Source organism: Pyxicephalus adspersus, chromosome Z (assembly GCF_032062135.1).
Source record: "Pyxicephalus adspersus chromosome Z, UCB_Pads_2.0, whole genome shotgun sequence".
Taxonomy (NCBI): Eukaryota; Metazoa; Chordata; class Amphibia; order Anura; family Pyxicephalidae; genus Pyxicephalus; species Pyxicephalus adspersus.
The window spans coordinates 21,363,550-21,388,615 of record NC_092871.1 but is presented as its reverse complement, the minus strand read 5'-3'; the positions used below and the strand labels follow the sequence as shown (position 1 = coordinate 21,388,615).

The 25,066-nt window shown below is 37.8% G+C and overlaps 1 protein-coding gene and 1 long non-coding RNA gene across 2 annotated transcripts; one reads left to right on the top strand and one right to left on the bottom strand.

The window, feature by feature from the left end:
• The first annotated feature begins 359 nt into the window (after positions 1–359).
• SHKBP1 (SH3KBP1 binding protein 1) lies at positions 360–19,227 on the top strand. The gene is made up of 18 exons (XM_072429767.1): positions 360–463; positions 3,280–3,333; positions 3,777–3,822; positions 5,088–5,161; positions 5,780–5,838; positions 5,915–5,995; positions 7,000–7,173; positions 7,667–7,757; positions 8,315–8,505; positions 8,648–8,763; positions 9,573–9,660; positions 9,923–10,039; positions 10,229–10,399; positions 10,850–11,005; positions 11,117–11,213; positions 11,344–11,528; positions 11,864–11,999; positions 13,111–19,227. Exons 1-18 carry the CDS (start codon positions 405–407, stop codon positions 13,667–13,669), a joined length of 2,454 nt encoding a protein of 817 aa, XP_072285868.1. The 5' UTR covers positions 360–404; the 3' UTR covers positions 13,670–19,227.
• LOC140343207 (uncharacterized) lies at positions 18,333–20,490 on the bottom strand. Its single transcript, XR_011923275.1, has 2 exons — positions 20,291–20,490; positions 18,333–19,588 (listed from the first exon to the last, which is right to left on the bottom strand). It is a non-coding gene; the product is annotated as an uncharacterized lncRNA (long non-coding RNA).
• Between the last annotated feature and the right edge of the window lie 4,576 nt (positions 20,491–25,066).

Sequence of the window (25,066 nt, the reverse complement as noted above, 5' to 3'; positions counted from 1 at the left end):
GCAAATAATGTCCACATTTTTCAGTGGACCACTGGTTTAAGGAATACCAATGTATTGTCTATCTGTAAGGGTGACATTCTTGCCACTGACATACAGTACGCTGGGAATATAATAATGAAAGGCTTCCCCATAGCTGGAGGAATGCCGCCTCAGACAGAATCCTGTGCAGTTCCTCACACCAGAGACCCTGACACATCACTATGACTACCTCAGGGCGTAGCAGCGGATTACTAGCGCGGCTCTGCCACGTGATCTCTGACCCAGCCCGCCCTCTGCTGAATAGGATGGGCGGGGTAAATTATTGAGTGACGGGCATTGCAGCCAATGAGAGCAGCGGGAGAGAAGGTCTTGTAGTTCGGTGTTGCCGGAAGTATGGTGGCTGTGTGAAGCTGGGGGACAGCGGCATGGCGGGGTCTGCAGGCCGGACCGGGGATGTTATCCACCTTAATGTTGGGGGGAAGAGGTACGTGTAATGGTTTTAAAACAGTGGGGGTTAGGGGGCATCCTAGATCGGAAATTCTTGCTTGCTTTTGTGAAATTGGGGTCATTGTGGGTCTGGGGGGGGGCAAATTTAGCCTATGTCGGGTGAAGCTGGGGGTTGCAATGGGTGCTTGGGGTACTTCATACATCTGGGACACATAGGAAGCTATTGGCTTCTCCTCCTCGTGTTCTGATCTGTGCTAGAACCAGACAAGAAGCACAGAGAGGGTAAAGAGGACCTGTCACCAACATTAGCCATTGGAGCAATAGAGCGCATGTCAGAAACTTAGTAATAACTTATCGATACATATTAATATTTAATTTTATATTCATTGTTCTAAAACAACATTTAAAAATGGCTAAATTACCAATATGTTATTCCTAGATTGTAAGATCTTCCGGTCAGGGTCCTCTCCTCCTCTTGTATCACTGTATTCATCTGTCATTTGCAACCCCCATGTAATGTACAGCACTGCGTAATATGTTGGTGCTATATAATTACTGTTTATTATAATAATATTAATAATAAAATGTTGTGGGTTTACTGTATGTGTCTGCTAATAAAATAAACAGTTCAATATTATGAAAGAAAATCTGGTTCTTCTGTCCCCTCTTATACGTATAAAGGTCCCATTTACTTATTCATATAATGATGGCAGGACGGCAGCTCAGTGGTTAGCACTCTGCCCTTTGTAGCGCTAGGTCCCAGGTTTGTATCTTGGCAAGGGCACTATCTGCATGGAGTTTGTAGGTTCTCCCCGTGTTTGTGTTGGTTTCCTCCCACATTCCAAAAACATGCAGTTAGGGTAATTTGGCTTCACCCCAAAATTTAGCATAGATTGTGTTAATGACATGACTATGGAAGGGACTTTAGATTGTGAGCTCCTTTGAGGGACAGCTGGTGACATGATTATGGGGTTTGCACAGCGCTGTGTAATATGTCATCACTATATAAATACTGTGTAATAATAATAATGCATTGTAATAAAGCAGCAAGTGGGTGTGCTGCCAACCTACCATGTAAAAAAAAGAAAATAAAATAAACGCACACGTTTGTTCACAATGCAGTGTTAGGATGACTTTAAAACAAATGGTCACGACTCCTGATATGTGCACCCAAATCCTTGATTAAAACGGAACAAAATGTTTTTTACAGGTGGAAAGCCAAAGCAAAAGAAACCAAGACCCCATTGGGACTTTTAAGACAGCAAAACAAAAAAAAAATATTTTTTGAAACCAAGTTTATTTTAAACAACAGTGTTGTTTTAAAAGCACATAATAATAACAAAGAAAAACAAACCTCCAAATATCCCCATTTATTTGTACAATATTATTGCCCAGAATAGAAAATTAGAATGTACAAACATACATACATACATACATATAGCCATAGTACAGGGGCATACAATGAATGAATTGTATGACCCTGTACTATTGTTTTTATTGATTTACTGATTTTAAACAAAAAATATTTTTTGTCTTGTTTTCCTTTGCTTTGGTTGAATTAAAGATGTGGCAGTAAGTAGAAAACATATGGAATTGACCATTTTAGGTGAAAAGCTTTTTTCTACACCTGATCTCGCAGCATGAGATTGGGTTAAAATATTAAAAGAAAAAAAAAACTGAGTTCAACAATTTTTTACAGTAGAGGAAATGCACTCTTGCGCATTCCCGGGAAGTATGTAACTCAGGAGGCTGCGGGGTTTTCCAAAGACAGGAAAGGGTTTACCCTTCAAAAAAAAGAAAAAAAATTTAAAAATTAAATTAAATTTTTTACAACACATTTGTTGATGATGATATTTGATGTGTTTTCTTTTAATTTCATGTGTTTCTGGCTGTCCTTAGGACCTTTCATGTCATTAGAAACTGTAAATTTACCTTTCTGAACCTTTTTACCCCTGAGGAATCCTTTAAATAATTCTCAGTACTTGGGGGGGGGGGGCAAAACCGATTTGATGGGAGTCAGTAGGAGAAAGCTCTCCATAAAGCATAACTAAACCCAGTCAATACTCACCTGTGTCTGTTCATCATGGGTACCACCTTCTTGTCCCTTCTTTATTTCTGTGTCCTGTTCTTCTCTTATCTTGACTGTCTGGGCCGGGGTGATGTCATTTATGTCCAGTCACGCTGGAGTTCATTTATTTCCAGCATGCACAAGAAAGCTGGAATTATTGGATTATCCATGGCCACAAACACTGAGCTGCACATGAGCAACTCCATGTAATTTACTGGCTGGGCGGCAATCAGACAGGTAAGAAAAGCTTTTGCAGAAGGGACATTGCCTGTCCTTTTTGCAATAAACACCTTTTCAAAGTGGGATTTTAGTTCCACTTTAAGCCTCAAACTGCTGTCAAATGATTGTCACTGACAACACATTGACGGATGAACAATAGATGTACATGCATAGCCAAGTTTCTCAAGTCCTCTGATAGATCTTTTTCCATACCAAACAAGCACAATGGACTGTAAGATTTCCCATCTTGCCCTCATGTGCATGGAAGGCGCTTTCCTTTCAGCTCTTGTCTACTTTTCATGTGTGGGGGCTGATAATGACCATTCATTGTCATTTCGTGAAATACGTACTGGGTGTGCTTTGGAAAGCCTAGGTGTGCTCTGATCATTGACAATTCTCCTGTATTGCACAGATGACAGGTTGTAGTGTAGGATGACTGTCATTATAGATCTGACTGGATTAGGAGGCAGTAAGGAATAATCTCATAACCTACTCGATGTTTAAAATATATGCAGAGAATATATTTGATAACATAAACATTAACAACTTGTAATACTCGTCCACAGATTTAGCACTTCAAGACAAACCCTTACCTGGGCTTCTGACACATTCTTTTCCAGGTCAGTATTCTTTATTTACTTGTAGGACTGACTGAGGTCATGTTTAGATGTATATGTTTTATTTTCATGTTGCACCCACACACAAGTCTTGTTGCCAGGGGTTTATAGTACTGTGATTCAGTGGCTCCTTATATCTTTCAGGGGTTCCATAGGTAAGGTAGGATTTCTTCAACTGAACTGCACACTTAGTTAGTCCTTTATCTCCTGCTGCATTCTTGGTAAAATAAATTGACAATCTAAAAACAGAAAAAAAGCGTAATGTCTGCAGCAATTAGATCAAGTTTGGGTTTCAAGTGTAGAAAGTTCCAAAGTTCCTTTAAAGATCGATGAAGATGATGTTGATTCAGCTTGCTGGATGTTTTAGTTTTGGATATACTCTACCAAACTAATCAACTAATCTTTATATACGGTAGACCTGAACTATTTATTTTATATTTTTTCAGTTTGCTGAGTGGCCGAATCTCTTCCCTAAAGGATGAAACCGGAGCAGTGAGTTTCTTCATGTTGGGTCAAACTATCTACAAAACAATTTAAAAATGCAAATATTTAGCATATTGCAATTATAGTCAGACATTTTTTTTAAGCTGAAAGGGAAGAAATTTTAGATGGGTGGTCATCCAACTCTTCAGTATACACCACAAAAACAGCAGGGTAGGTGGTGTGTCCAGTTAAAAGGTGCTGGGTAGAACACCAATACTATTTTTTAAATGATAGAAATACTGATAAACCTCTGTTTGTAGCTAATCAGTGTTTCAATTGATAATAGTTTCCAAACTTTTAAATATACTTTATACTGTAGTGTACATTATTATACTACATACTGTACATACAGTGTTAGTATTGGCAGATTTCAAGATTTGAAGAAAACCTAGAGGATACATAGAGGCAATTGTTGCTACTTCTTATTCCAGTTGCCTTGCTATCATGCAGAGTCTCTCATGGCTATGGCTATGTTCACACTGGCCAAGGGGTTGTAGTACGCTTATCGCCTCCTTATGCCAGTGAACCAATGGCTTTGTCAAGACGTTACATGCAGCTCTTCTAGCATCAGCTCCATAGAGAATTAACAGGTGGCAGTGACTGGTAAAGTAATGCTTTCAAATGTGCAGACTCTGGTTCTTTAGGAACCAGCACTGACATGCGAATGACTGATCTGCAAGGTGCCAACCACTGGGAGCCACATGGGATAACTCGGTTCCGAAGCAGGTTTGAACCTACCCTAAATCTTTTTCATGTATTAAATTTCTAAGACTTCTGACTTGACTTTGACTTTCCTTACCTCTATACTTGTCTTTAAACGGAGAGTATTAAAGCCATTGGGTTAGTGTATTTGTCAGACCACTACCATTTGAAGAAGAAGGTCTTCAGAGGAGTTCAGTGTTTCCTGTGGGAAATGTTTGAATAGTCCCTCAGTCTTCCTTGGTACTAATTACTTTAATTTTGCTGGAAAGGGCACTGTTGGGCAGACAGACTTTTCTTAAGGCCCAGTGATTCAAAGAAATGGTGCTTTCAGACTGGAAAAAAGTTAGCCTTACTAATAATATTATTTTGGTTGTAGTTTAGAAAACTAAATTGTTATATATTTGTAAAACGTATTTTAGGATGTATGTGTGAGATATGTGAATGAACTCTCCTACGTTTAAAAAAAAAAACATACATGAATAGAAACCTGCAAATAGATTTCTTTTTTGCTTCTTTCATCAGCAGCGCTATAGTCCTCTCTATGAACGCTTTCCTTGCTTTTCTTATTTTAGATATTCATTGATAGAGACCCTACAGTATTTGCTCCAATATTGAACTTTCTTCGCACAAAGGAGCTTGATACAAGGTGAGTGTGTTTGCCTCTAGTGGCAAATGTATTTGTGTCATCAGTGTAGTACTTCTAATCACTTTTAAATAATAATTTTATTTACTGAGATTAAAGCTCCATATGTCTCCTGACATCTGTACACAATGTAAAATTATCTATACTTCAAACCATAGATTTATTATTCACCGTTCAGGAAGCTGATTTCTGGCTCTAGTGTAAAGTGCCTAGGTCATATCATAAAGGAGAGAGACCAATTATTATAAAAACACCCAGCACAGTATAGCAGAGATGCCAAGTCTTGGGATAGGGAAGTGCTACAAAGTCTGGCATCAGTCAGCTGAGAACATTGTATCTGATTCTGACCTTTAATTTACTAATTTTCAGAGATGGGGCAGGAACAAATAGTGCTCTGTGTTCAAAACTACAGTTATCTACTGGCGGCACCTTACTGAATACAGTGGGGTGCTTTTATTCAATTAGGTGCTGCCGAAAAGGTGTTGCCATTCCAAAGCCTAGAGTGGGCAGAATAATGCATATTCCAGTGTGCGCTTTGCACACTTTGTTCTGTATTTTCAAATAAACTTGTTTTTATTCTTTCATTTACCTACAGCCTGTTTGTTTTTTACTGTCTTGTAGAGGTGTGAACAGCTCACTTCTGTTACATGAGGCTGAGTTTTATGGCATTACTCCACTAGGTAACTTTACTCTTCTTTCTGTTTTGTTTCATGTTCCATAACTTGGTAACTAACTGTGTGAACCCCTTTTTTTCAGTGAGACGCTTACAGCTATGTGAAGACTTGGAACGCTCTTCATGTGGAAGTGTGCTGTTTAATGGATACCTCCCACCCCCAGGTAAATTATCCTGAGGGATGAAAACATTGCTTCAGCTGCAGGATGTGTTAATTGTACTGATGGTACACCTAATACCATTTATAGCTGCTGCTATAAAAGTTTGCTGGTACCTGACAAGTTTCCCAATCATTATACAATTTTGTATACCTGTTAGTGGTGGAGGCACAAAGTGTCTTTTTGCATTATAACAACTCAAAATATCCAGGAAAAAAGTTCCAACTTAATTGGTACATATATAAAATCAAATAACAAAAACTTTTTATTTAGAAAATATTAGTATTATTATTATTATTATTAATAAACAGGATTTATATAGCGCCAACATATTACACAGCGCTGTACATTAAATAGGATATGCCATATGTGTTAACATGGAAGACGGCATTATCTGAACATCAATATTGCTCATAGATTGGACCATAGTATATCAAATAATTTAACAGCTAACAGTGTAGCATCTCACAACATTAGAGGATGTCTCAACACGTCTCACGGTCAATGCCGCTTCATCAGGATAATAACGTTGAGAGGTCTAGACTTGAATAAATACAATATAATATGCAATAACTATAGTTCTTCAAAACAGCATGTATTGTTTTTATAATCAGTAACAAGCATACTTACAATTACTTATAGTATATATTATACATTATTTATACTATATACTTATACTTATTTATACAGTATCTTGTCATCTTCATTCAGATGTATACAGGGCCTCAAAGCAAACCAAGAGGCCCTATATACATTTGATTTTTTATATGTGCCAATTAAGTCCCCTTTTTTTCTGCATATTTTGAATTGCTACAATACTGTGGTGATATGGCAGGCAAATATTAAAATATTGAAATAAGCAGGTGATCAACTCATCATATCAATTTCAATAACTTTCAGTTGTCTTTGTACATTATAAGTATTCTTTCTATTTATCAGAAATGATGTGGATATGTAAAAGATCATTTTTCAATGTCAAACTATATAAATATGTATTTTTTTATTTTTAGTGTTCCCAGCTAAGAGAAGAAACCGTCACAGTGTTTCAGGGCTGCAGGTTAGCTCTCGAGGTGGAGGAAATGAGCGGGCTCCTGTGCGAAGGAGTAACACAATGCCCCCCAACTTGGGAGGTGCTGGTATCCTGGGACGCTTGTTAGAAGAGAGAAGTTATGGAAACTTAGGAGGTCTGTATCAGTTACATTCTTCAGTATAAAGTATCAATACACCTAAATGGGAGGATTCTCTTTTGTTCTGCTTTGGGGAAAAAAAACATTTTAGTCTAAAAAATCTTACAATCTTCTAGCAAGTATTCATGCGGTAACAATTTGGATTATATTCATTAAATAAATTAGGCTGCTATTCTTTCCTTTTCTTTATTGGAGGACACTGAAAATATCTAAACTATATGTATCTTGTATCGTAAAGGGATCTGAAAAACTTTTGTAGCATAAAACCATTTGTAGACTGGGTGTATACTTTTCTGCTCTGCTCTGTTCTCAGCAAGGTCAGAGATGACATTAGTTAAAAAAGTATTGCAGAATAAAGTGACATCATATGCATTTGTCGGTTCAAGAGTTGATATTATACACACACAGTAGGACAGCAGTCTGTAGTGCTGATATGTTGGCATGTGAGATTACTACAAATAGATATGATTTTTACCTACTTTCTTCTTAGGAACACCTGGCGACTCTGGGATGGTGAGGATCATTTGCGGGCATCATAACTGGATTGCAGTGGCTTTTGCTCAATTCATAGTCTGTTACAGGTATCTATGAAATTTCGTTGAAGGTCTCTGTCTGGTTTGACTTGTTATACAAAAAACTTCTGTAATAAATGGTACATTTGAATTTTTGTTGCAAATTCCCTTCCAGAATGTGTAGACTATTAGAATATGTTACATTTGTGTACTGTAAATCTGTGGGCTACTAGTACTTCAATATTTATAAATTTTATACTCTGTAAGTTACACATCTAAACACAAACTGTAGAAAATGATACTTACAGCTTTGCAAATGCTTGCAAGTACAACAGGTGTACAAGTTTCTACTGCCTAAAAGGTTTTTTTTTTTAAGCTGTATATCACTTGTATAGAAAAGTCTATTTAAGTAGATTATCCTCTATGACTTGGGAATATATTCATGTAAAAAGTTTAATGCTTATACTACCAAAAGATATTTTAGATTGTATTATGCTGACAGATGTATAACTAAATGGTAGCCATAGCTGCTGACTGAAATCGATTTGCACTTTAGTAACTGAACACCCATGCTTTTTTCCCCCACAGTTCTTTCCTATTCATCATGTACTTCCTTTTTTTAACAGAATGAAGGAGACCTCCGGTTGGCAACTGATTTTTACAAGCCCCTGTCTTGACTGGGTGATTGAACGGGTGGCTCTTAATGCCAAGACTGTGGGAGGATCACTGGGTGACCATGATAAGATGCTGGCCGTGTCTTCCTGCAGTGAAATCATTCTTTGGGCCATCTCTGGTGATGGAACTGGAAGTGAAATAGGTGAGATCATCATGGACACAAATGTAAACAGAAGTTGCTGGGAGAGGCATGCAAATATATGGAGGTGGTAAATGGGAGCCTGAAGTAAGCAATGGCTACTTTTTTAGGATTGTCTGTTCATGTTATCTGTGTTGTATTACAGGGGTCTTTAGCCTTGGAGTGCCAGCAGAAGCTTTATTTTTTGTGGGCAATCAGTTAATAGCCACAAGCCATACTGGAAAAATTGGTGTATGGAATGCTGTTACTAAACACTGGCAGGTAAGATATATAATATTCTTTGTGCTATAACCCCTTTTTATCTGTATGTTTGTATATCCCATTTTGGGTTGTTGCTAGGTTAATGCCAGGGAGTGGTTTACCAGAAGGAACTGAATAGGGCCTGCATGTACGTGGAGGGAGGTTACTTCTTTACCTTAAAGATAAGAAGTATGTTGGCAGGATGAGAAGCACAGTGCCAAATTTTCAAACTGAGAAAAGAATAACGTTCTCAGAACAGCAGTGACAAAGGTTTTAAGGAAGCAGGGTAGTTTGGTACACTGCAAAAACTCCTTTATAAACATAGATGTTTGCAGATTACAGACTAATTTATTATTTCTGTTTTGTCTCTTTATTTTAATATTTCAAAGTCCTGGTTACATAATAAGTCTCTCTAAGTTTTTTATGGATGAAGGTGATCTACAGTAGAGCCCCAATGGGGTGGAAAGAAGTACTGTGACGAGTTTTGCAAAACTTAGGTATAGCTATATTTCCAAAGGTTGTTGGTGTATGTACCTGAAATCCTGAAAAGCAACATAGGCTTGACAATACTTTTTATAGTTGTAGACTCTGTTTTGAGGACATATTTGTCAAATCTGTCATTAAAAAAATTAACTTGAATTTTATTATTTTTTTAAATCTACAAGATGTCAGTGATTTCTTTTTCTGTAGATGTCTGTTTTCTGTTTGTCTTTTTCTTGCTTGTTTTGTTTTTTTGCTGGCCTTTTGTTTCTGAACACATTGTCATTCAAACCTAGGTAAAAATGTAACCCTTTTCCTTCCATGATACTCCAAACTCTATCTTCTGACAGACCCAAGATGTTGTGCCAATCAACAGTTATGATACAGCTGGTTCCTTCTTGCTGCTAGGTTGTAACAATGGATCCATCTACTATGTAGGTAAGTGTAACAGACAGCTGAGTCTCTTCACATAATTGCACTTACTACTAACATTAGAAGGATTGCATGCACAGTATGTGCAGGGTCAGAAAATAAAGTTTCATAATATCACATTGTCCCTCAAACATATTCTTTGAATTTTCTAACTTGTACAACACTTTGGGCCCAGTATATTTTTTTGTCAGGCTTAGTTCTTTTTAATATTAATTTCTGTGTATGATATTTCTTCTTACTAAAATACTTTTTTCTATTTTGTTGTCAGATGTTCAGAAATTTCCTCTACGTATGAAGGATAATGACTTGCTTGTTACAGAGCTTTACCGTGATCCATCTGAAGATGCCATTACTGCACTTAGTGTTTACCTCACACCCAAGACAAGTAGGAATTATTCTGCTTTACAGTTACTGAGCACAGGGGACATGTCTCTTCTGTGCATACACATACTCTTTATCAACAAAGAAATAAATGTGAACATTTAAAATAAATGTGTGTGTGTGTGTGTGTGTGTGTGTGTGTGTGTGTGTGTGTTACAGACCACATATTTGTTAATTTTTTTTTTTTTTTTAGGTGACAGTGGTAACTGGATTGAGATTGCCTACGGAACAAGTTCTGGTATTGTAAGAGTTATTGTTCAGCACCCAGAGACTGTTGGCTCTGGTCCTCAGCTTTTCCAGACATTCACTGTTCACCGTAGTCCTGTGACCAAAATAATGCTGTCAGAAAGACACCTGATCTCAGGTAATGAGTGCCATTTTTTTCTCTTCATTGGCTGCCATTAGGGCAATGTGATTTTTAGGGTTTTAGTTTGGTACTGCCTTTCCTGTTTCCACTCATTGGGTTTTATTGGAAAAGTGATAATGCTTTGTAGTAGAAACATCCTTAACAAGAATAAGAACTTTTATTTAGGCAATATGACTAATTTATAATCTCCTTGATTAAAAATAAAAAATTTCTTGTGTTTTTTTTTTTTTTTTTTTTTTTTTTTTTTTGTGAATTGGAAACTGTGTTGTATCTGTGCTATAAGGATAAGCCTCATTTACATTATGTCAAATAACATTACTCCCCTAAACCTGTAAGGCTTTCTTATCTATTATTTCTTAATTATTAAACAGATATTATGTTGCTTTCATCTACCTTTTGTAGCAGCAAATCTGCAGCTTTAAGTTCTATCTTTTGTTTGTCATTTAGTATGTGCTGATAACAACCATGTGCGCACCTGGACTGTCACTCGCTTCCGTGGTATGATCTCCACCCAGCCTGGATCTACTCCTCTAGCATCCTTTAAAATTCTTTCTCTAGAAGATATCGATGGACATGCTGGCTGCAGTGCTGGGAATGATATTGGTAAGTGTATAAAGAGATCCTTTAAATGGCCCAGCTTTGCCAGGTTAGGTGTATTTTCATGCAGTTTTATTTTTGTGTCCCTTACATTCATCTTCCTTGCTTTCTCTTCAGGTCCATTTGGAGAAAGAGATGATCAGCAGGTCTTCATTCAGAGAGTTGTTCCCGATTCTAACATTGTCTATGTCCGCTTGTCTTCCACTGGGAAGAGGTGAGAGGTTTTGTCATAGCGATACTTTGTGATTCTATGTACCAGCGGATATGTTTTTTATTACCAAGAACACAAAGTGTTATTTAACAAAAAATCTTTAATATTCTGCTACCTTTTGTATTTATTTTAGGATCTGTGAGGTCCGCTCTGTGGACGGAACACCTATTACCTCCTTCACCGTTCATGAGTGTGAGGGATCCAGCCGTATAGGCTCCCGCCCAAGGCGCTATCTGTTCACTGGTCATGCCAGTGGCTGCCTTCAAATGTGGGATCTAACTACTGCCATGGAGGTAGCAAACAAAGGGGAGACAGGAGGTAAATGAGCCTTTTCTTTTGTTTTCCTTACTTTAAATTTAAAAAGTTTCCCTTACTTTTAACATGTTTCCTTGGGTTCATCTGCCCTTATATTTGTGTAGGTACCTAAAGATGATTGTTGAGTTTTAAGTGTTGAGTGATTTTTGAGTGTTTGACCTTTTTGCCTTGATGAAGCTCTATCAAGTGCTTTTATGTGCAATCTAAAGTGTTAACAGAAATTGCTTCATTTATTGATATTCATCATTCAACTGTGTAAACACATTTTTAATCTGCCCCTGAATACATCGGAGTCTCCACTAATTTATAATTTTCCACTGTGTTTATCTACTTTATAGTAGAACTAGGGGGTCTCACCCAGGAAGAGCTGCTGGAACAGTTGGAGCAATGCGACTTGGCTCTCACCCGTACTCCTGAAATGAGCCCTGCAACATCATTCAGCCACAGTGCCAACCCTCGTGCATCAATAGCCAGGTACTTTCACTACCAGTGGGAAAAGTTTACAGAAAAAGCTGCCTCCGTTGCACTATAGAAAGCCTTCTCCTGTCTTTAGGTCCCAATTGCAAAGGACAGGATCATTTTCTACTTGTGAAGTATAGGCGTGGAATGTAAAGGCATGTCAGTGTCAGCCTTTTTGCCATTCCACATTTTCTCTATTTGTCAGCTGTATACCACAAGACATCATCATTTTTGCATAAATCTTAGGTTACTTTTATTAAAAAACAAAAAAAACAAAAAAAAAAGGTTTTAAGTTGAGATGAGGCCTAACCCATATATGTGCATTTGATAAAGAGGATCAGTAAAGCGCAGTTAAAGGGTTACATTAAAAATGATAGCTGCCAACATGTATGTGAAAACAGGATATTTTGAGCAACCCATTGATAATCTGAACCCTTATAATTGATAGCCCCAAAAATAGAGATTCTTGAAAGTATCCTAGATTTGCATGCACATGCATTTAGAGAAACTTTCATTACCCCTCTATAGCTGAATGTCGGATCATTATATTGAAGCAAATCTCCTACATTTCTAAAGTAACATCAGAGTTTTCCCATTTTCTCCTGCACACCACACATTCCCACAAGCTCAGTAGTTATTTGGGCTACATCAATAGCCAATAGGAGTGTTTTGGGCCTAGAAGAGAGCAAGCAAGCTCTGACACTACCTCAAGGCTTTGCCCATTCATATTAAGTCCGTATATAAGCTTATTTAGAACAGTAAAGGTTGCTGCAAGTGTGTACACACACATTTTAGTATCTGTATTTTTTGACATTCTGTCCCTTTTCTTTATTATGACTGCATTACTTTTAAAACTGTGAAAAGAATACAGTTTTGCTTTAGCAGTTGAGTGCTGAAAGTAGAATACCAGTTGGCAGTGATCTTTATTTTGCAAAAGGCTTTCAGAGATTCCCCTTTTTTTAATTGTGACAAATTTATTTTTTGTTCTTGTTCCATAATCTGTACTTGATTTTTAGCTCAAACAAATTGCATCATGTCGTTTACCTCATCTGTGGATACTTGCCTTGTTTTTGCCACCATTTCAAGTAGAAATGCAGGCAGTAACCACTCTGTTTTTGTATTTCAGCTTGCAGTCTCAGCTAAGTGACAACATGCGTGATCGATTTTCTAGGCACATGTTAAACTCCTCTCAACGCTCCCAGTTTGCATCCAATCGCCCTACAGAATGTTGGGCCTCCATGTGCAGCTTACAGCCACACATATCTGGGAGTTTCAGTTCTCTGCACAAATCCGACTCCCTCCCTCGTTCCAGCACAAGATCCAGTAAGACACAAAGCAACCAACAAAGGGCAGAGTCCCAGGCATCTGCTGCAATTTCTGATCCACCATCTCCCCGCACCAGTGGCAGTTTTGTGGAGCGTTGCCAAGAGCTTGCACGTAATACAGAATCGCAGCAGTTAGATGCACGGCGCTCCAGCATTGAAGTAACAGCCACCAGGATGAAATCACCTCGATCCTCTGCTCCAGTTAGAAGACCGGTTTCGCCTGCCCCTCCTCCACCCCCAGCTCTTTGTGTAGCACCATCATCACCTTCTTTACCCTCGGCAGCAGCCGATGTCTCCTCATCTTCACCCACTCCTCCTAAAATTCCACAGAAGCCCAGGCTAAATGAGACATCTTTTTGACAGTGACTGTATTGTAGAAGATTACTGTGATTGATAGGCTTGAGAAAGGTCAGCATAGATGCTGCCCAAATAGTATTACTACCCAGAATTTCTGAGTAGCATGATTGTTAAAGCCAAACTCCAGCTAAACATTCTTTTTGTAAACTGCCAATAGGGAGGCTATGAGTCAGAATTACTGTCAAGTTTGAGAAGTTCTGGATATTACCAGGGCAGGAAGATGCTGCAAGCAGTATAACCTGACAGCCATTTAAAATCCTCTCCTTTCCACTAAATTAATGTGCTGTTATTGCTGCCTCTGTTGCCATGAAAGATATTTCCTGACCTTAGTAATTTGGGCCAGAAAGTTGGGGTATTTTTCTCCATTGAGGACATAGTCAACATTAAAAATCCAAAGGAGATTATAACCTTTCCCCGCTCTGTAAAGAACCTAAAGCGTTTTGGCTGCAGTTGGGCTTTAACAAATCATGTCCATGTTGGAAGTTGTCACTGCATATTTATCCATTCCTCTATTTATTTTTAATTTCTTTATGAAACAAATATTTACTTTTGCCTCAATAGTTCACAGATAGGATGTAAAAGGGACAGTTTTGCCTTACAGCACTGATTCAGGAGTAAACCATGTTTTATTGTGCCTTTTTACAGCAATGAACCTGAAAAGGAATACCCAACAGTGCCTTTTACAAGTGCCATCTTTGTTCTGGGCATTTTGCCAATGTGACTGCCATCATGTTTATTACTGTTGCATTGTGTATTAGTCTTGGTATAATTGGATATGAACATTGTTTTCTTCTCTCTTGCGTTCCATAACAAAAGCCTTACTTTGCACCTTTTGTGAGTTAAGCAACCTTCCAAAAAATCTGTTGATCCATTTAAAGTGAAACTCTCCTTTAGCAAACAAATTTTTAAAGCTGTTCTCTGCAGCAGAAGTATTGTTCTTAACTCTTCAGGTGTGTGCTCTATTTTTATTTAATTCAAAAGTTGGGGCCCTTGTAAAACTAATGAGGATTTGACACCTTTAAGGGGTCTTAGATGCTCATGTCGCCTTGCTGCTGTACTTGTAGTGAGATAGGGTTCAGAGGATGGAACCAAAATATATAGCAAGGAACAAAGGCACCTGACATTTTCTGAACTGTTGAATGCTGATGTGCCTGTCAGAGGCGGCAGGGCAAATGTTGAGTGACCACCAGAAAGGCGAATTTACAATAGCTATTTTTTTGCACATAACTGATTTAAATGAGTGACTAAAAGTGTTGTTTAAAGTTCATTTGTGTGACCAACTTTATATTTTACCTTTTGTCATGTGTTGACTTAATCAGGTGTTAAAGGGATTGTCCACTTTTGGAATATCACCTTCCAATCAAATCCCCTTTGAAAAAGCCTGTGGCAGAAAAACAAATAGTTGTCAGGTGCATGTTGTATTCAGAATTATGAGTGCAGAATCTCATCTACTCTGTTAGACCCATCCATGTAATTCACTTGATTAGGACATATCTCATTTTTTAACTTTTTCATGCCACATCCAACGATTCAGCATCTATTAAAAACATTGTTTGTTATGTTAAGTGGATTAACTCTTTAGATAAAACCCCCACTCGGCTTTTAATGGAGATGTGAGGGATTAATTATTGGGAAGTGCATCCAGCTAATCAATTTTATTGAATCTGAGTTGGATGGTCTTGGCACATGGATCCGGATCCCAAACATGATCCATTGGTAGTTCTTACTATCTTAAAACTCCTATTACTTGATGGAATATTTAAAAATAGACTGTCAAGTGTCTTAATATATCAGATTTTTACTTATTGACTATAATAGGTGGGTATTAATATTTTTTTTACTGGCTAGATCCAAAATATCCAGTGGTATGTGGAGTTTTTTGCATGGAAATTAGTTTGTTGTCATCGATCATTGCTCTAATGACTCCTGGATCCAAATCTTTTTCACCTCAAAACTTTTTACCTTTTTTATTAATTTTATCTATAGATTACCCTAAAGTTCTATATAGTACCAGTTGAAATCCTGCACTGTTTTCCAAAACCTGTGTTAGAAGAATAGCACATATACCTAAAAGCACAAACTGTATCAGTGTTGTCAGTGAGAACTCAGTGAGAAATTTTGAAGAATATCCATTAGAAACCATTTCTTTTCTATTGCTGATGTGTAGATTCTGTTCCATATACCATCACATGGTGTATGGAACTTTTTTTTTTACTTGTTATCTGTAGTTCACTCTTATAAGGCTTTCTAAATGTGAATTACACAATATATGAAGCAGAGTTGGTATGTGATGGGTATTAAATGAACCTATGATAAGAATGCACTGTATAGTAAATGTTTTTGGACATCTGACAATCACACTAGCTTATGAACATCCCAATCCAAAATATGACGTTCTCCTCCTTATTTTTAGCAACAACGTGGCCTTCCACAAGATTTTATTTTTTTAATTTTTTGAGGATAAAATATTATTACAAATAACATAAATGGAAGTTGACACAAAACCGAGGAATTATTATTAAACAGAATTTATATAGCACCAACAGCGTTGTAGATTAAATAGGGGTTGCAAATAGGAGACAGATACAGACAGTGACACAGGAGGAGGAGAGGACCGTGCCCTGAAGAGCTTACAGTCTAGGAGATAATTTTTAAAAATATAACATAATAAGTTAACAGGGAATCCACAAGATTTTAAAGGTTTCATGTGTTTTTTTTTATTTAATTTTTTTTACCCTTTTTTTAACTGGCCTTCAAAATCAACTTAAAGAAGCCCAAAAGGGTAGCGGTCAAAGCTCTGCACTGGCCACTTGCATTCCTCCACACCAAACTTTTGTTAATGGAGCTGGCTTGGTGTACAGAGCTGGAATAAAAAAAATTGCCCCCCCAATCTATCGGTAGCATACAAACATGTTTTTGTATGCTGTAACTCTTAACTGGAAAAGTGGTCAGTTGTGTTAGTCAGGTTTCCACAATCTTCTGCAAATATAGTGTTTTTTTTACCATTACAAACCTCTAAAAATGCCAATCTTCTGGTTGTGATGCCAATCCTTTAGCTTTGTGCAAGTTGGAAGTTGTGATGTAATCGGCTATATGTTTTTTTTGTAGCTTAATGACTCACAAAGTTGTGACTTAAGCTGCGTACACATGTGCAATTTTATAGTCGTTGGAAAGGCTCTTTCACGATCTTTTCCAACGATTAAGCACTGCACGATGCATGAACAAGTGCTGTACATACAGCATCATTCTGCTCTATGGAGAGGGGGGGGGGGGAAGAACGACAGAGCGGCACCCTGCTGCGCGCTCTCCCTCTTTTCTTGCATTAGGATCGTTCATCGTCCGTGGATCTGATGGGCGCTGTACACACACCAGATTCTTGTCCGATATCGTCCCTGAGCCGATTATCAGGTGGAAACCATTGGATGTGTGTACGTAGCTTAAGGATCAACATGTCAGTCAGACAATTTGTATATTTATATGTGATTCGCAATAATAGCACATGTAATTGTCCCGTGTAACAGGGTTCAGTTAAAAAATGATAATGGTGCATAAAAACCTTTAAAAGCCTGCACATGTGCTATAGAAAGCCCTGTAAGGTAAGTCTGCTGGAGGATAGCATGTATTATAAATAGATTGCACCTTGAATGCATTTTCTATATCATACCATTTGTTCCTATAAAATAAGTGCTTGCTCAAAAAGCCAGAGATGCGGCAAACTTTTTTTTTTTTTTTAAAGAGATTTTTTTAAAAGTTTAAGAGTTTTTAAAGAGAAGTTTTAACGCAACAATAGTAAAACTGTGTATGTACCATAAGGCTACATGTACGTCCAATGTTTCTTGTCCAATTATCGCTCAAGGGCTAGTATCATACGAGAATCAGATGTGTGTGTACAGCGGCTGTCTGATGTCGTTCATGGATCCGTCCTGACAGATCCATAAATGACAAGCAAGGAATGACTGCATTGGAAGTGAAGGGGGGAGAGCGCAGCAGGGCGCCGCTCCCTCGTTCTCACCATTGTACATACAGTGCTCGTTCATGCATCTTTCAGTCTTTTGTCATTGGAAAGGACAGTGAAGGATCCTTTCTAATGACAAAAGTTTTACTTGTGTACATAGCCTTACACTTAGGGCCTGATTTATCTCAAAGACCTGGAGCAAACCTGCAAAAGGATTTCCTAAGTAGTTTACTATATATTTATTACTTACTTTTTAATATATTAGCAAACGCTTTAAATCCTGGACCAGATCTATTCTAGGTTTGTTGGATCACATAAATTCTCCCATGATAGTCTATTTTCTCTAGTCTTGGGGAGCTTTAATAAATGAGGCCCTTAGTGTGCTGCTGTACTTGCCCCCAGCTACCTTGTCCCCAAGCTAAAGCTTTAACAAATAGGGAGGATGGGGGGAAAACCAATGTATATGCTTGTGGTAAAACTCTGAATAGGCTAACTGTAAATGTACACTCTGACATGTTCTATGTTCCAGTAGCCCTATTTTTTTTGACACTGTACAGGAACACAGGCTTACCTTAGCGTCTTCTCTAATGCTTTTTACTTAACTACAAATTGTTACACATTTTTATACTTGGACTTTCTGGAGTGAAGTCTTTAAAAAACTTCACCCTATTCAGTAGGATCATAACTTTTTATCAATGCCTTTTTTATTAATGTGTCTTTACTATTTTAGCATGCTTCCTTATATCTATATATGTTATCACTGTTTTATGTTGGCCAAACCTTGACATTATTCATAGTACATTTATGTTTGTTATCTAAGCTCAGTTGATTCTGCCTTGCTGCTGCCTATTTATCATTCTGATGTGTGTTTAGCTGCCAATCTGCTCTGGCTTTAGCCATGATTAAATGATTATGGGTATTATATAATTATCATCCCTCTCTCTGTACTATTGTATAGCTGGGCTCAGAAGGAGGGTGAATGATGCAGGTCATCAGACATTTAGTGACAGAAAAGTGTAATGTAGAGAATTATATTATCCTTCAGTTGAATATTTCATTATTGATGGAGTTCTGCAATAACAAGAGTAGTGAGTATACATCGATAGAGCTGAGCTCGGGCACTCATTATAATGACCATTCATGTGACATTTGCCTCCTAGGCACAGGGATCTGGACACAGCAAATATAAATTACAAGTGACCAGGATCAAATGTTGCTTAAAAAACTCTAAACATTCTAAAATACTATGTAAAAACCGTTCACAAAACGCATAGAACTAGTGTAGGTGTACTTTATAGGGAATCACTAAACTGAAACTGCAAGAGAAAACATTACCTGGTATAATATGTACTCAAGTATTACTACAACAGCTAAGAAAAGGGGAGTTTAACAGACTACTGATTCTCTTCAAAGCAATATATCAGTAAAAAGGTAATCTATTGTGATGTCCTTTTGATGAAAGTCAAAAGAGCTTTATTTTTTCTTTTTTTTTTGCTATTCTGGTGAAACAGCACAGTGCATTAAGAAATTGTAATGTGTGTATAATATTATCTGTAACCTGTCTTTTTTTGTATGTCATTACCAATAAAATAATCATTTATGAAAACTCTTGATTGCAGGCAACTTTTGTATTAAGTTTTGGATGGTGAAGACACCGCAAAATGCCATACATACAAGTGGAAAGGGAACAGCAACATCTAGAGGTAACTATTTGTGAATCCGGTTTGACACCCAGGGTGCTGCCCTCTACTTCAGAAGGTGCATGCACACACAACCCCCAAAACCATGATGTTTCCCACTGTGGCCAAAATAGCAATCCACAACCAGACCGTATCGCTGGTCAGATGCCCCCTGTCCGACTGGTCTGCCCTCTGTCCCGGTCCAGTGCTCAGAGTGGATAATGATGTTTGGAAAGACAGGTCTTCATTGTATGAGGCATACAAAAAAATCCCACTCATAGCCGATAACTGCTGGACACAAAAGAAGAAGTGCACAAGGGAGCCCCAATTAAATCACATTTAAATTATGGTGAATATCTACCCTACAATCATTCTGTAGATTTGAGTCAAGTTTTCTCCATTGAGGAGGAAGAAACACAATTTATGGTTCATACATCTCCCTTTCCTTCCCCAAACTAACATTGTGAGTTTCTTCCTGTATGCATTATAAGTGAGGCTAAGTATCACGAGTTGGGCTTGCATGCAAATACAGACTACCTAGAAATACTCCTCAGACTGACTCTGATTAAAGCCTTTTGGTTTTTGCATAACTTATTGCTTGTAGTCAGGTGTAGGACTCCTGGGAGGAACACTAAGGCAGGGTGCTGTGATATTTCAGAAATCTATTTAGCTCCCAGCCAGCCCTTCCAATAAACCATAATCGGCTGCATTATATACTGAAGCATAGGGGCCCAATAATGATATTGCTAGAACTAATATAAGGTATTTTATAAGAACAGTAAGAACAGTTAAAAAAAATATATATATAATGTTCACAATGGAAGGAAGCGTAAACCAGGAAAGAAAGGTAAAGCAAAAAGCCGGATTGTCTCAAAGTTCCTATAATAAGAAAATTTGCTATAAATGTTTGCTTGGCGTATCATTTCTCTTTGCCTTTTGAAATGAGCCCCACAACAATATGACTAAATTGCATTTTTTGTGACCATGTACCTGCTCATCCACCAGAGAGAAGTCCATTGTAGCGTCCGCTGCTTGGGATCACAGGCACAGGCGATGGAGGACTTTACCAATCTACGGTCAGTGAATTTGTGTCCATTATATCGCTCTCACTTGGAGGGAATCTGCCTGCTGCAATGTAATCTTGTCTCTATGAGCAGGGAGCAAGAGGCTCTTTAATTTGTTAAATCTCTCCAGATGTTCAGGAGCTGATTGCATTTGGTTTGTCAATAGGATTAGAAAGAATATTTCTGGCTTTGGCATGGAGTCCAGAGCAGAAAGGGCACAACCTGGGGGACACACGGACCTCCTATCACAGGGACCGGGTGCAGTTTGCACATACAGAATGCTCAGGGCTGTCTCATGACATAGCTGTGGGGTATCATGCATGCCAGGAATTTGGCACATTGAGATTGCAGTTGCTTAGCTGTCTCTGGCATCAATACTTTCTATGAGAACTAGATTGCAGATGAGTGGTTAGGAGCAATGATGATCTACCCATTATAACTGTTCCAGTTTTCATTACAAATAATCTGAGGAGAGTAAATAATGAGCATCGATCGACTTTCTTGATAGAATGAGCCTCAGGTGTGACCCTGACATCACCGAAGGGCCACATACAATATTAAGTAAATGTAATGCTCCAAAAATCTCCCAAAGGCTAAAAAATGCAACAGGTGATGGAGAGACTTGGGGAAATTACAGGAGACGCCTAGAGATTATAGCCCCTTTTACAATCATAGCCTTCACATTTGTACTCCCTGCAGCCCCCTTTTAAAATTACATATCTAACATTTGATATTAGCAGGATCCATTTGTTGCAAAATTACTCTTTTGATTTTTTAAAATTTTCCTTGCACAAGATTTAGCATTTAGAATGAATGCAGTTTTATCTTATTTACTTCTTCTTTAGTAAACACTATATGTCTATATGCACTGGACAGGGGTAAGGAGGGCCCACAATTGTTGCAAATACCAATCTTTGCTGACCTTGGAACAATTCCAAGGGGGATACAAAAATTATAAAAAGAATTTATGAAATTATGAATGACAAAAGTATGAAAAGAAACAAAAAGCACAACAGATGGTGCAGATCAAAACCTGAATAATAAACTCAAATACTAGTTGCATTGTCAATGAGACAAGAAAGCATTTGTGTCTACTGATGCTACCCCTTATTTTTATTAATAATAAACAGGGTGAAGCAAGTGATTTTTTTGCCTCCTATCTATAGAAGAATCATGACTCACATTATGGACTAATGCCCTATAGCCTAGGTATACATCCCCTCCATGTTTTGCACTCTCTTTAGTGAAGCATCATTTGCCTATTTGTAATTAGGATTATACCCACATGATGGCAGTGCTTACTATATGACCGGTGTAGGGAATGATTAGGTTGCTTTTCATTCTTTCATCACCATAAAAATTATTTATAACAATAAAGCCTATTTTAAGGCATTTTCATATTTCTTACTGCAGTGTGTTATGCTACATGTTAAAGCAGCCCATTCATTATTAGTGGGCCGCCAATGCATAGTAATGGCCCGGGCATTGGAAACCCTTTTCTGTTTATGCAATGCAACACAAAATGCAACAACTGCTGGAAACTCCAATAATATCTATACTATTCCATGTTAGGTTTATGCCTGGTCTGTAAAAATGTGTGCAGATACACAGCTTCCTTCTCTCTCCAGCTATGCCAGGCTGCAGCTACAGCACATTATTATTATTATTATTATTAAACAGGATTTATATAGCGCCAACATATTACGCAGCGCTGTACATTAAATAGGGATTGCAAACCTTCTTTTTATTCATACATTTTCTTTTTTACAGAAATATGAGTTCTTCAAGAAGAAGTTATTTAAATGACCCTAATGTATTTTGCTACATTTGTGGTGAATATTCCCAGCAAAAACAGAGAAGAAACATTACAGAATTTGCGAAACAAGCATATCTTGCATATTTTGGTATTAAACTAGGGGACCAAGATAAGTATTGGGCTCCCCATATGGTATGCAAAACTTGTGTAGTGTCTACATCAGTGGAAAAATGGAAAACTTGAAATTTGGTGTGCCTATGGTATGGCAAGAACCCAAAAATCATCTTAATGATTGTTACTTTTGTGCTGTGAATGTAAAAGGTTTCAATCGTTACAAGAAAAACAAGTGGGAGTACAATGATTTGCAATCAGCAAGACGACCTGTGCCGCATGGTGCTGATGTTCCTATACCAGTGTTCAGTACACTCCCTTATATTACTGTATCCGACATGGAGGATATACAGAGTTTGGAGTGTAATCCAGGAGTTAGCAGTGGAAGTGAATATGAAGGAAGTATTTCATCCAACCAGCAGTTCTCCTCAATGATTTATTACGTGACTTAAGTTTGGCTATGCTATGGCACGCAAGGTGGCAGTCTGGAACCTTTAAGTAAAAAAAAAAAGCCTTGCACTAAATGGAATAGAATCATGATATACATAAATCTGGCATTATACATCAAGAAGGTAATAGTCTCTTTATAAATATTATGTAACACAAAACTGGAATGTGAAAACAAATCCCAAAACTAAATTCATAGCAGTTGATTTTATGGGACTTCTGGGCTTTTATACATATTGATTCTACATATTATTTTATGTGGAGTTATGAGGACTTAATGTATTGTAAAACATTTTAATATTGGTGTCCTTTTCTAGTATCCTTGTGAATAATAAATAGACAAGAGACCCGATCGCCAAATTCAATTCAATTTTCCACGACAATATGTATACGCCTTATGTTTTTGTGGCTTGTTATATACAGCCTCAATTTGTGCAGCCATCCAAAGGCTCCGAGACTTCTGCTTGGTGCAGCCATCTTGAATGGAGCGTAGTAGATTGGCCCAGTGGATTTAAAGCTGTCACTAAAGTATTTTTAGTTTACTTCCTACCAGCTACGACACCTATTGGGTGCAATTTACAATGAATGGCACTGCAAATGCCCCAATGTTTCAGTACTGTAATGTGAATGTATATTTCAATTTGTGTTACAATGCAACAGTATGAAGAGGGCCGAGTGTACAATCCTGGCATATCTGGCTGCCAGGAATGAATGCAATGTACAGAATTTGTCATTTTATCCTGGTGCTTGAAAATCCTGAAGGAGTATGGGGTGAAGATGTCTGCACGGAAGCAAGGAAAGGTGAGTTTAATTTAATCTGTGCAAACAGACAATTTTTATATAATTGTGTAAAGCCTGTACCTTCTTCAATAAAGAACCTACCTAATTTTATTTTTTAATTTTAGTTCTGCTATAATGGCACCCCAAACCCACCCTACCAGTTCACCGCAGCTCAATGCACTTCCATGAGTTGGTGTGCATTGCGGTTTTTCAGAATGCAGCATGCATTACATTTATGTACCATCTAGCACATTCAAACAAATGGGCTGCAAAATCAAAGAAAAGCAACATCCATACATTTTTAAAAAGCCCAAGTGCAGCCATAGTCTTATTGTACCCCTAGGGTTTTTTTTTCTTTTTTTACTCATTATGACAGAATGAAACCATGCAAATGTGTACTGTGAACAGTGTCGTGTCCCTTGTCCTCCAGGGGTATATTGTGTGAAGTCATGTAAATTTTAAGCTCTTTATAGATTGAGGGTCTTCTGCCTCTAATCAGCATTTAGATTTATTCATTAACAGGTGGCCCCCATGCTGCTCAGGAATGGGAAACGTCATGTTAATATTCCCATCCACTCACACCACTGTATCCAATGCTTGCCAGCTCTGGTAATGATTTGCACCCAGCCTAACGATCCCTGCTAATTAACAAACACATCATCTTAATTTGGGGCCTTCGATTTTCTATCAGTTTTCACTCTGATTCTTAACACTTTGCTTTCCCCCACTCCCATTGTTACATTGTGCTGGTATATGATTATGGGTCACTGTATCACCATTATGCCTTATTGCATTCACATTACCAATTATCAAGATGCTTAACTAGATAAAATTATTAAAATGAACAAAGTAAGTACACCTACAGGTAAAATAACTGTCTTCAAACAGAAATGATGTAATAAAGAGCCTGTTTACCTTTAATGTTTCAGATTTAGGTAACCTGTAGCACAGAACACCAAGTGACTTGTTACACCACTCTTGGAGTAACTGGCTCATTTTCATTCATATTTAGAATGTAGAGTTTGGGTGTTTTCTTGATTGTAGATTGATTTTATTATTGTATTTATTTGTTGTGTATTTATAATTTGCATGTAAATATGTGTTTTTCATATGATGGTTATTAGTGGTGGACATAGCCAACAGTGGGCCCTTGTGCAGAACTGACTCCCCTCCCTATGTCAGTAACGGGGCTGTTAGCAGGGGCCCTGTTGGCTGAGGCGGACCCTAGAGCGCACTTTGCACCTGTCCGCCCCTGGTGGGTATATATAATGCCCATTAGAGAAACCACTCATTAATGCTCTTTGCACCAGTTTTGTAAGGCCACAGCCAGTGGAGGTGGCTGTTTGATCTTAGTTAAGTATAAAGGGAAATCTATAAAAAGGTACAATAGGTATTAAGTACCATTCCCCTTTAAAATGAAATTCCCAATAGTCCCTCATCTCTTGTCCCCTAAGGATGCCCATCAGATTAAATGACCATTAGGGAGTTTCAGGTGGTGGGTAGGATCGTGTTAAAGCTTGATCTTTGTGACTCTGCTATGAGATTTGAGGAGTAGTTGTTCCACAGTGCCCAGGTCTTTTGAGGTAAGTGCTGTAAAGGTAACTTACT